General features: G+C 44.1%; 1 protein-coding gene across 1 annotated transcript in view; it reads left to right on the top strand.

Moving 5' to 3' along the window:
* Nucleotides 1-2,723: 2,723 nt before the first annotated feature.
* fgf22 (fibroblast growth factor 22) overlaps nucleotides 2,724-11,985 on the top strand; it is a 28,640-nt gene continuing 19,378 nt past the window's right edge. The window contains exon 1 of the mRNA XM_031868465.1: nucleotides 2,724-3,321. Coding sequence (XP_031724325.1) covers nucleotides 2,922-3,321 — 400 coding nt within the window. The 5' untranslated portion in view covers nucleotides 2,724-2,921. The remainder of the gene's footprint in view (nucleotides 3,322-11,985) is intronic.

The following is an 11,985-nucleotide window of genomic DNA, read 5'->3' as shown; positions in this document are numbered from 1 at the left end:
GTGGGGTTGGGGGAGGACTGGAGCTGGAAGTTAGGAGAAAGGGGTGACTGGTCTCGTTCTCAGTGTTTTGTTTTATGATGGGAAGGTTTAAAAAGGGGCTAGCGGGACAGCAAGTCTCTGGGGGGCAGTTAACAAGCTAAAGAGTGTGAAGTGACTGTCACCCTCTTTGAGCAGGTACTCTTCAAACACACCTCCAGCCCAGGACAAGCGTGGCCTCAGGGTGGTACTCATAATTGAAACAGGGGCTCTTTTAAAAAGGAGGGAATTGCTGCTGGACAGCCCCACTTGAAAACTTCTGCATCTTCTCTCACTAATTCTCTCACATTTTTGTTCTCTTTTCATTCATCCACAAGCTCAGTTTTCGTCTCACTTTGAAAATGTAAAAACTTTAAAGGGATAGTTCGACATTTTATTTCAATTCATGGTTGTTGCATCTGCCACGTCCATGTAGATCCGCCCACAGTTTGTCACTGTGTGGACTACAAGCGCACGGACTGCACATAATCCAGAAAAAGTTAACTGGATGCTTGTATCGTGCATGTTTTTATGTACTGTATATGTCCCATCCTGTCCCATCTCTTTAAGCCTCTCTTTGAAGTCTCCATCTTGTTTTCTGGAGCCAGCAGGCAGTTAGCTTAGCTTAGCTTAGGTTAGCACAAAACAAAACAAAAGGGAAACAGCTAACTTGGCTCCGTCCAAAGGAAAGAAAATCAGCCCAGCACTTCTAAAGCTCCCTACTTTACATAATATATGTTACATTCAAAGAACAACATATTCTATAGTGTTTTTTTACAGGGGATTATGTGTATTTCTTGGACAGGACCAGCACGTTTCTGGAGTCCACTGGTTTACTGACAACTGATTTCTTTGCTCTCATTCACATGAACGAAGGAAGGGAAGTAACTCTGGATTTGGCTATTAGTGCATTTTTACAACTTTTACGACCTGATGATTTAAAGAAGGACTAATAAAATTATCCGCTGAGTAACAAAAGTCTCTTTCCCAATGTAAGTCAATGGTAAAAGATCTTTGTGAACCAATAGCATCATGTGATGGACACTTAAGTTATAATTCCACTGTTTGGCCAACATGTAAAATTTGCTTCAAATCCCAGCGCCGTTTCAAGTCTTTATACTAAGCTAGGCTAACTGGCTAATGGCTGTTTCTTATATTTACCGCGGCGCCTAGTGGTATCAATCTTCTCCTTTAACTTGCAGCAAGAAAGTACACAAGCATACTTCCCAAAATGTCAAAATCTTCCTTTCTGTTCTAGTTGGTGAGGATAAAATGTTTTTGTCTTCTTCACATATTAATAATACACAATCACGAATACTCGAGGTAAAGATTCATCAAACCCGAATGGTCTTTCTTGCCATAATCAGGTTCATTACACGGCTTGTAAAAAACAGACAAGAGTGTGGGAAGTCACAATAAAAGGTGTTCTTCATTTCCGTCCTGCTCCCCCAAATTAAATTGCAAACATCAGAGAAGGTGTTCCATTGAAATATTAACACAGGTGATCTGAAAGTCTCTCAGCCTTCATCTGGACTAACTCTGCCGACACTCCTGCAACCTGCTCTGTGTTTCCGACTGCTTGATGATTCAAACCAGCAGCGGCAAAAAAAGAAAGGCTCCCTTAATTTGCCACATGTGGCCAGAGAGAAGAAAAGAGAGTGAAGGTGTCAAAAAAAAACAGTCTCCGAGCTGGTTCACTGGACAGTAATGGAGCTGATTTGACCGTGTTGCAAAATGCTTCACTGTTCACATCAAGGGGAGACAGCAGAGGTTCTGGGATGGGCAAAGCAGATGTAAGTCTTTCCAGGTGTCCGTGACGAAGAAAAAAAAAAAAGATGAAGAAGAGGATAATAAAATCTTCAGGTGAAAAGCAAATGACTTGTTTCTCACAGAATAAACTTCTCGGAGAGAGAGAGAGAATAGAAAAAAGAAAGGGGACGGTCCTCTATGCGGGCTTTCCTCATTTGTTCAAAATGGTTATGAATGAGTGCGGTGGCCCCACCCCACCCCCACCCCCACCCCTCTCTCTTTCAACCCCCTAGATGCTGGCCCTGCCCAGGATAAAATGCAGGACGACTCAGCCGGTGCCTCCACAGAAGAGAGGACTGACTGACTGAGCGTGAGGCCATTTACTTACTGCTTCACTGCCCGTGCTATAGCTGACACACACTCGCTGGCTGCCGCTCACTCACTGACACACACACTCTCACCGCCGAGCTCTCTCTCTGTCGCAAACACACCGGCTCTCTCCCTCCCATACTCGCTCACTCCCTCTCTTTCTCTCTCCCTTTCTCTCAGTATCACACACACTCACACTCACACACACGCACGCAGTCAGTCACCAACCCTCCTCATTCAACTCCCTCTCAGCCACGGGTCAGCAGCTCAGACAGGCACCTTGTTCCTATTCAGCTGGAAAGAGTAGTGCATCGCTAGGTGCACACACACACATACACACACACAAGCACACACCAACACACACACTCACACACACTTTACAACACAAAAATACACATATACATACACACACAGACAAACACACACACATGCGCATCTTCAAACAGCCCAGGACTTTATCTGTGGTACGGGAAAGAAGACCTCAGTCCAAGGAGGAGAACAGCCAGAGAAACAAGGAGCGACACTAAAGAGGAGCTTTTTAAAGGTGGATTCATAAAACACTTCACGAAAGGATCGGACAAGTAGAATCGAAAGCAAGACCAAAAAGATGACAACTGGAGAAAGCGTGTCGCTGTAGGAAGGCCTGCTGTCAGCTCTGAGGTGGGGATTGGTCATCTGTGACATCCAGAGGATCTGCGAGAGCCATTTCCCTCCCTTCTCTCTTCAGGACCCCCATCATCAGCATGCCTACAGCTTGCACAAGGTGCACCTTGGGAGTCTGACCCACCATGTGCAGATGGACGCCGTCCGTAGCTCATCTCTGTCCTGAACCTGCCCTTGGCAGGACCACCATCACCGCCACCACCACCACCACCACCACTGCAGCCTCCACCGGGCGGACTCTCCCCTTACCCAGCGCGGCCTCCCTTTGCCTGGCATGCTTCACCTTGCTGCTGGTTACCGCTGGCACCGCCACAGGGGCCTGTCCTCCTGGGGTTGGACATGAGCCCCTTCAGGTGCTGGCGAGTGGCATCAACTGCTCATGGACTTTGGAGAGGCACACTCGCAGTTACAATCACCTAGAGGGCGACGTCCGGCTACGGCGACTTTACTCTGCCAACAAGTTCTTCCTCTGTATTGACAAAACAGGCAAGGTGGACGGCACTCGGCGGAAAAACTACGCAGACAGTAAGTGCATCTATGTTCTGTATATCAATTGTGTGTTGAGTGTCACTGAGAGGACAGGATGCCCTGTGACGCCCTCACTCTATTTTTTTATGGCTGGACTTTGTTATCTGTTCACTTTTTATAGCAGTTCATAGGGATATCCTTTGGTTTCATCACTGCTGAGCTATTTGTGTTGTGTTTAGAGCATGAGAGGCGCGTTGCTAGGTAAGAAGGGAATACCCTGGTGTGGATTTAGACTCCTCGTGGGACAGCCGGCACAAGAAAGCTGACTTGAGGAGAGACATTGAGCATCAGTTGGCGAGGCAAACTGGGCTTGGAAAAAAAAAAAGCTTCAGTTTCACTAGGGATTAACTTGTCAAAACTGTGACGAAAATGCATCAATTGTAAGTAGCAGGTGGAAACGGGAACACATTCCTCCAACGAATACACGCACTGATTCACGTGTATTGTTCATAGTTTGATTTGTCATAAACAATGAGACTTAAAAGTGTTGACAAAAAACAAAGTTGCATTTTAAAGCCTCATGCAACCTGCTATTGGATTTGTGCTTTCTTGTACTGAGCAACTTACTGTTTGCCGTCACATTTGTCTGACAATCATGCACACGGCTGTAACTCTCTATAGAGGCTGTGGCTCTTCCTTGCACCCCACAATCATGCCTCTTAGCACCAATACCCAACGTGAAGTATCCAGCATGCGTCAATGCAGTTCTACATAGACACCCATAGGTTATTCTGTAGTCTGTGACTAACGTGCTTCAGGGACACCTGAGAAGAGGTCGCTCAAACAGCAGCCGAGCCTCTTCATCGTGTCCATCAATGGGCGTCTTTCAGATGCTTGACCAGGTCAGATGAGCCGCCTCTGGTCACAATCTGACCTCCCTCTCCATTAGTCACCGGCTGACTGACTGACTGGATAGCCCTTAGAGACGTTTATGCCTTTGACTGTAATATTTATGCATTTGCTCGTTAATGCCTTTTCATACAAGTGGGTGAGTCAGAGTTTTTCCATACGGCTACTGGGGGCTGGAGCAGCTGCTGCGTCCAGCTAACAGGCCAGCCAGTCTGTTGCCACTGTTTCAATAAGCTCCAAGCTGCAGTCTGGATGACATTTGTTAACCTGTCGGGATTAGTCACCTGGCAGGATCTTTTAAAACCACACACACTGGTAGAAATTCAAGTTGAGATGAATTATTACTGCATTAAAGTCGAACCTGTGGGCTTCTCCAAGCTGGGACATTATTCTTTGATATTAGTGGTAGTTGTCAGCTACCATAATAAAATATCACTCCCAAACGTTGCATGAATTTGACACCCGAGAGGTCATGCTGGAAGAGTGGCTGCAATACCAGTTTGGCAACATGATGGAGTTTGAATTGAAACAAACGTTTAGAGTCTTTGGAAAGTAGCAAAAGTTACGGCTGAGGATTGTGACATTCGTGCTTTTTCTTGCCATACTCATGTCATTATTAATGCTTCGGTGGTTGCAGTAGCTCTCTGTGAAAAAGTGCAGTCCCCTCAAATATAATGTCCTCATACATTTTAGCCATCGTCCTCTCATTTCCTTTGGTGGAAAGAACGATTCTATCTGCTCGCTCACACACAGCGAGGGTGTGTTTCGGAGCCGAGCACAGTGCCAAACCAGCGGTCATGTGGACCTTGTGGTCAGTCTGTGGTTGCGCCTCACAATGGGGCAGATCTGGTTTAAGGCCGTTTTGAGGTCTCACTCGGTTTCTCTGCGAGGCTACCGTTACTGCCGTCACGTGAGGAGGCTTTCAATCAGACTTAAAGCCTCCTGACCCAGACAAGTTCTTGATACTGATACGGTGGGCATGCTATAGATTAGAGTGGCAGGGCAAGCAGGAAGTTGTGCATATTTAATGAGAGGAGCAGTGATGCAGAGGGCAACATCGGCATTAGTCTCACACAGGAAACAGGAGTCATTTCTTGTTTAGGATGTTATAGATACTTCTGAAATATTTGGTTCTATCAGATATTCTCAACCACTGGATGGAGGCCCACGGGTGAACATCAGAGCGCCATCTAGTGGGCCGCGGAGGTACTGATAAATGGTTTGACGACAGTTATTTTTTTGGTATTTTACAAAGCTAGTTATTTTTGTGTCTAAATGTCCACAAGAATCCAAATAAATAAAATAAAAACATAGCATATCAAACAAAGTATTTCAATGACCGGTTAAGTTTGAATATCACCACACCAACCACGACACATCATCAGGTAGAGACTAACGTCTTTTGCAACTGTTAGCTAGCTAACGTTCCCTCACATTAAACGGACACAAAACGGATCGTTTTTTGAAACAAAAGAGTGATGTTGGAGACATCCTTGCACCAGTAAAAGCTCCAAAGCACATGGTGAGGAAATATGACCCTGAATATGTTAAATTTGGATTCATAATGGCAGGGAGTGATAGGTGAGGGTAAGCAGAATATGTATTTAGGTCATTACAGCTGACACATAGCACATATTTACAGCCCAGTTTATTTTGTCTCCTTTTTTTGTCATGTTTTGTTTTTTTCTCATTTATTTGGAAAGGCGGTCCTCGGAATTGTCTTGAGAATCTGAAGTTACAAAAAGTTGAGAACTCCTGTTCTATCTGAGGCAAAACCTAAAAAAAAGTTTGAGACATGTGTTTGACTTCTTGCAAAAACATACATACCCACACAGACAAATACAGACAATGTTGGAGACACAGTATTGTTTGGGCCTGTATTATAATTTCCACATTCTTCCATTGTTTTGTACAAGACTAACCTGAGCTCAGGACAGCCCTGAGCCTGCAGGGCAGCTTTCAGGAGCGTTGCCTAGCAGTCTGGCCGACCTCTCCTCTGTCCTCTGTGTCGCCCTCACACTCTTGTCGACACAGCTATAACGCCCCGACAGCTCTGCCTGCCACACTTAGGCCCCGTCCCTCACCTCCACCCCACTCAGTTTTTCCAGCCCAAACTCCCAGCTCCCTCTCAGGTGCAAAAACAGTTAAAATTAGTCAACAGGCTCTCTCTGCTAATTGAGGGTTGGAAAATATTGTATCAATCCCAGCGGAGCAGGGGCATGGAACAGCTGAGGGAAGAGGCGAGAGGGAGGAGGACTCGGAGAGATGACAGAGCTGGACAGGGTTGACGGGAGATAGAGACAAATGCAAAACTCAAACGGTAAATGACTCATTTCAGTTTATCAGTCTTGCCTTTGGGTTTGTGAGGGATAAGCTGCTAGTACGACATGCAAAAATGATCTGCAGCACTCATTAAAATGCCCTATCAGATATTACCAAAGGACAGATAAGAGATTAAATGCCCTGCCTTGTGAGCACTCACGCAAAAATGTACACAAACATACACTCAGTCAAACACACACAGTCAAACACACACACACACTAAAGTTTCCGGTATCTGCTCCTGATTTGTTTTCAGAATCAAGCAAGTTTTATGCTTAGCGGCACGTCAATGTATTTGTTAATCAAACCAGAGAGATAGTAATCAGACAAGATACGTGACTCGACTATCTGACTACAGCCTGTGAAACCACACACTCTAAATATAGATCCACCTACAACGATCATCCAAGTTTCTAAAAATAACTTGGTGAAAGTGCCACAAGACGAGACAATCTACAGTACTTTGAGGGACAGAAGGGGGAGGGCCCAGACATGTTTTCCTTTTGACCTATGGCAAAGCAGAAAATGACCGAGGGGAAAAACACACCCAAGTGTTTACAAAAGCTCCAGAGGCAGGTACGCATCATATCCTGTCCTGGGTCATCGGTCATTGCCTGCTAATTAGACAGCGCTGCAGTACAACAGCTGTGTGGGCACGCCCAGCAACCGTTTCATGATCAATTGCAACAGCAAATCATAAAGCTAAGTGGAGCAGTAAGAAATAGAGAGTAGAGAACCGGGGGAATGGGCTCCTTGTACGGTCACCAAAGTCAAATTCAGTTATTAACACGTGAAGGCTCATTGAAATGTTATGGTTTTTAATTACAAGCTTGTTTTCTATTTTCCCCCCTTTTTTCGGTTTCGTTTTCCAATTTTTTACTTTTGGCATGCCGCACTGGGTATATTTTATTTCATGTTTCATTTTTTACATCTCATTTTAAAAAGGATGGACTGTTACATGTTGTGTGTGTGTGTGGCTGAAGGCTTCAAAGGTTTGTGCAGCCTCCAGGTAGTGACAGCCCGTTCACCCTTAGGAAATAAGGTCACCTCACCACGCCGCTATGATCACAGAAGTCACCGCGGCCAGACAAGCTCCATTCGCGCTCTACAGCTGGGCAACACTCACAGCCAGGGTGTGTTGTGTTTACCAAATTTCCCTTGGTGTGCAACATCTTGCTGTTTGATGTGAGAGTTTTCCTAGTTCACGAGTGTATTTGACTTGGATGGGACCCATGGGAAGAAAATCTTCCACCCTGCTGAAAAATGTTGTGGAAATTATTCAAACTTGTTTTAGACAGGGGAAACTGTCACTCGCCAAGGAGCGACTGACTTGAATTTAAAAATGGGAAAAGAACGGACGAGTGCTGCAGACAGAGGACTAAATCCACCTAAAAGGTTTGACCAGTTAGACAGTGATGAGCATTTGTCTCCGCACACACAGTAGTAACACGAAGATGCGAGTGAGTGAGTTCATATTTGAAAATCTGTTTAATTTGTGGGTCAACTGAACTTAAGTGTGGGAGTAAATACATCATACACAGGAAATAGTATCATTATGTACCAGTTGTGAACAGTCCTATACATTAAAGTACTCTCAAGCTCTTGTTAAGTACTCACCATTGTATTATACTAAAGCAGAAGACACTTAAAGTCAAAATGAAATGAGAAATGTCTCTTCAACCCTTTTAGATCACATCCCCAGTCATATTGTGCACCTATCTAAGAACATACGCAAAAAAAAATCTTCGTATTTTTATATCAAAATCTTATTATCTTAAAACAAAATATGACGTGTACATGAGTGACAACCAATTTCAACCAATAATATCGTGACATCCATCTATCAATCAATCTTCAATCATCAATTAGTCTTTTAACTGTACACCGCTCAAATATTCAGTTTCACTGGGGAATACGTCACAGTACAGAAGCTAAATACACTCTAACTTCCGTTTCACTTGGATTTCAAAATAATTTTAAATCAGAGATAAATATGCATACTAAGTAAGCCCTGTTGTTTTTACATAAAGTGAGACTCAAAAACACCACTATTCTTCATCTCCAGCTTGTATGTTATCTAGGCTGCAATTTAGGGACAATGGCATACACATGCCAAGAGGGACAGACATTACAAAATGTCTGTTGCGTGCCGTCTGCCATTTTAAAGGTGTAAGAACGTTTATTCTGTCCTGGGCATTCTGCATCCTTACCATGACTCACCTTTAATTCTTGTAGAGCTCAGACTGGGACGTGTCACTGGATCAACAGCACCGGGGGCTGGAGGGGCTAAAGAGGGAAGCACCTGGCCGAAGGAAACGCTTTGGTGTTTTGAATCGGGAGAATACACATGTTAATGAGGCTAGGAGAAGGGCTGGGGCGTGCTCTGCTCAGTATTGAGGTGGAAATTAAAGGCTGGAGGAGTGCTGGAGCGCTTCCCGTTGCTCATTAGGCATTATGTAAGGTTTCCTCCGGGTCGTCTCAACTGAGAGCGGGATTCGTGGACATTTTGGATGCCAACAGGAGGGTAAAATCCCACGAATCACGCATTTGTTATCCCTTCAATGAGGACAGTGCATGGCCTCGGCCTGTGGGAGACAAATGAAAATCGACCCTTTGCCAGCTGCGTCTTGTATCAAGAGGCCGAAAGCTAAATAAAACATCACTGGCACACGCACGCATGTTAAACATGCATGTCAAATCGGTCTCTCTCTCTCACACACACACAGATGATAGCTGTCCTGGGAACATTGCAGGACAAGAGTGTCAGTGTCACCCTAATTAGCCGAGGTTCCCTGGTTTCTGCCACCAGGGTTTGATATCATGAATGGGCTCTAGAAATGTAGCAATTAGTAGCTAACAACCTTTAGCAGTCTGGCTCTGGCTCCTCTCTGGGATTTACTGGGTTCATCAGCAGGTTTATAGAATCTGACTTTGGCTCCAGCAGCCAATTCCTTTATAGCATCCCACAGCTCTTGACATCCTGTGGGTGTGAAGGGAACACAAAAGGGAAGACTTCACAGTGCCAGTAAGCGGCTCCTTGGATCTTAAGGCCATTGATAAAAGGTGTTTGCACTGATGTTCTGAAAAGCTTCTTTAAGACGGAGAATGAGACCTGAATACAGGGTTCAAGGATATCCATTTCTAAATACTTGAAGGAAGAAATAGTGTGAACATGAATAAATGATTTAGTGTAATAGAGCAAAATTGAGGTTTGACTCTTTAAATATTCTTTGGGCCAGAAAAAATAAGCATTATATTATATTTTCCATCTTTTTTTCCCACAAGAACGGACTGATTTTTTGCCATCGAAAAAAGTACTCCGTCAATGATTTAGGTGCGCATGGTCACAGCCTGGCAGTACGTTTTTAAAATGGGGGTAAAGATTTTGGCCTTTTCCTCAATGAGAACACATTAGCACTGGTATTACTGTGTGCTCTTTTTTTTTCTTCTTGTGAAAGGTGTAAAATTAGTATTAATTAGATCAGATGGGAACAGTCGGCCAGCTAGTCTTACTCATGCAGCAACACGTTTGAAATCTGTCGCCAAAGGAAACTCTCACCACGGAGCAGCGCCACTCACATCTCGGAACCTACACACACACACACACACACACACACACACACACACACACACACACACACACACACACACACACACACACACACACACACAGTGAGGTAATCAGCCCATTGAGTCAGGGGAGACAGGTCTTGCCTCAACCTCAGATAGACCAAGACAGATTACTGGTTTTGTTTTGACCTTTCTAATGAAGCCTCTCACCTCCCTGCTCGAACTGAACCAGACATTATGTCTTGGAAGGCGTTTAACCACTGGCCCAGGAATAAAGAAGCTGTAGGAGAACCCCCAAGGGGGGGGGGGGCAACTTGGCATTCCTAAATACGTCTACGGCTGACGTACAGCTACAGGAGTTTAAAGGTGTTCAAATCTAAGCTAAAATCACAAGGAGTCCAAGACTGGAAGCAATAATAGCTGGAATGTAATGCACCTGTTGCCCTGAAGACAGAAATCCGTCCCTGCAGGATTTGGTCCAAATCATAAAGGAAGCAATAAGAAGTAATAAAATCAGGCACTTCTTTCTCATAGGTGACGTTCAGGTAAATCTGGGTCTCCCCGCCCTTGTTTTCCCCTGTGCAGCTTTAAGCCAGCACATGGGAGCACTCCGTGGACTTTCAATAGACTTTAATCTCAGCCAGCTCACACATGCAAGCAGAGCAACCACAACCTGCTCATCAATCTGTGTAGTTAAATATTGACTTGCTGTCAGGCAACTAAGTCATAAAAATCTAGTTTACAGCTCCTGGCAATGTGTAATAGAATGGAAATCTGTTTAGTCATGACACCTCTGTGGAGAAATGGAGCTGCATTCCACTGAGGATCATAACTGGAAATGACACATTTACTGTATTTAACTGATCACACTGAATTGTGCAGTAAATAAGATACTGAGCACCAGAAAGCATGTCATGATCCAACATTTCTTATCATGCAGACATCACCTCATGTATTTCTGTGCGAGTTCTGATTATTTGATGTGATTTTAAACAAGACTAAGAGTCGACAGCCATGCTTGCTGCTCTGTGAGGCTGTAATGCTCATCGTAAACAGGTAGTGATGCTAGAAGAAAAGTCAGGTGATCACCAAAGTCCTTAGGATTCATCATCTGGGGAACATGAATGTCTGTACCAAAATGTTGCGCCCATCTATCTGGTTGATGTTGAGATATTTCACAGAGTAAGTGAAAACTTTGACTAGCTGGCTAGAAGAAAATTCCCCAAATCACCAAAGTCATTAGCATTCATCCCCTGGGCACCCTGAATGTCTTTACAGAATGTAATGGCAATCCATCCAATAGTTGTAAGTAAGTAAAGTTTACATTTTGTCTTTAGTCAGTCAAGTTAACGTCAACTATGTTCTTTTCCTAAACCTAACTTCCTGTGAAGACAGAAGTATATTTTTAACAGACACTACGCATCTAACAAGCTTTTAACGACACGCCGTCACTGACACGTGAAAACACTCGAGGCGTAGAAGGAGCATCATAGTTTGAAGCTTAGTGCCACTAACCGAGCTGTGTTATTTTACGCATTGGTGTGATAATGTGTTTGACATTTCACTCAAAAAACGAAAATGCCACTAGGAGAAAGACAGTTGAGGAAAAGTCCAAAGTCAGCACGATGTATCCACTGAGGACCAAGAATATGCATAAAAACTTTAATGACTATCCATCCAATAGTTTCTGAGGTATTTCAGTCTGGACCAAAGTGGTGAACCGACAGGCATTGCCATCCCTAGAGCCGAGACGCTAGCTCGGCTAAATACGTTTACCAGACAGTATGAGACCATGAATATGTAAATAGAGCTGAATATAGGTACTGAGTTCAAGTGATAAAGGACTGACTGTTTTTATACAGATGAAAGAATCTGCAGTTCAAAATGTTAATTATGATCATATAGCATTTTTTCATATTT

The sequence above is a fragment of the Anarrhichthys ocellatus genome, unplaced genomic scaffold, assembly GCF_004355925.1.
Source record: "Anarrhichthys ocellatus isolate YVR2014 unplaced genomic scaffold, GSC_Weel_1.0 scaffold42, whole genome shotgun sequence".
NCBI lineage: Eukaryota > Metazoa > Chordata > Actinopteri > Perciformes > Anarhichadidae > Anarrhichthys > Anarrhichthys ocellatus.
The sequence above is the reverse complement of the archived record's forward strand: the minus strand, read 5'-3'. Positions and strand labels throughout refer to the sequence as shown.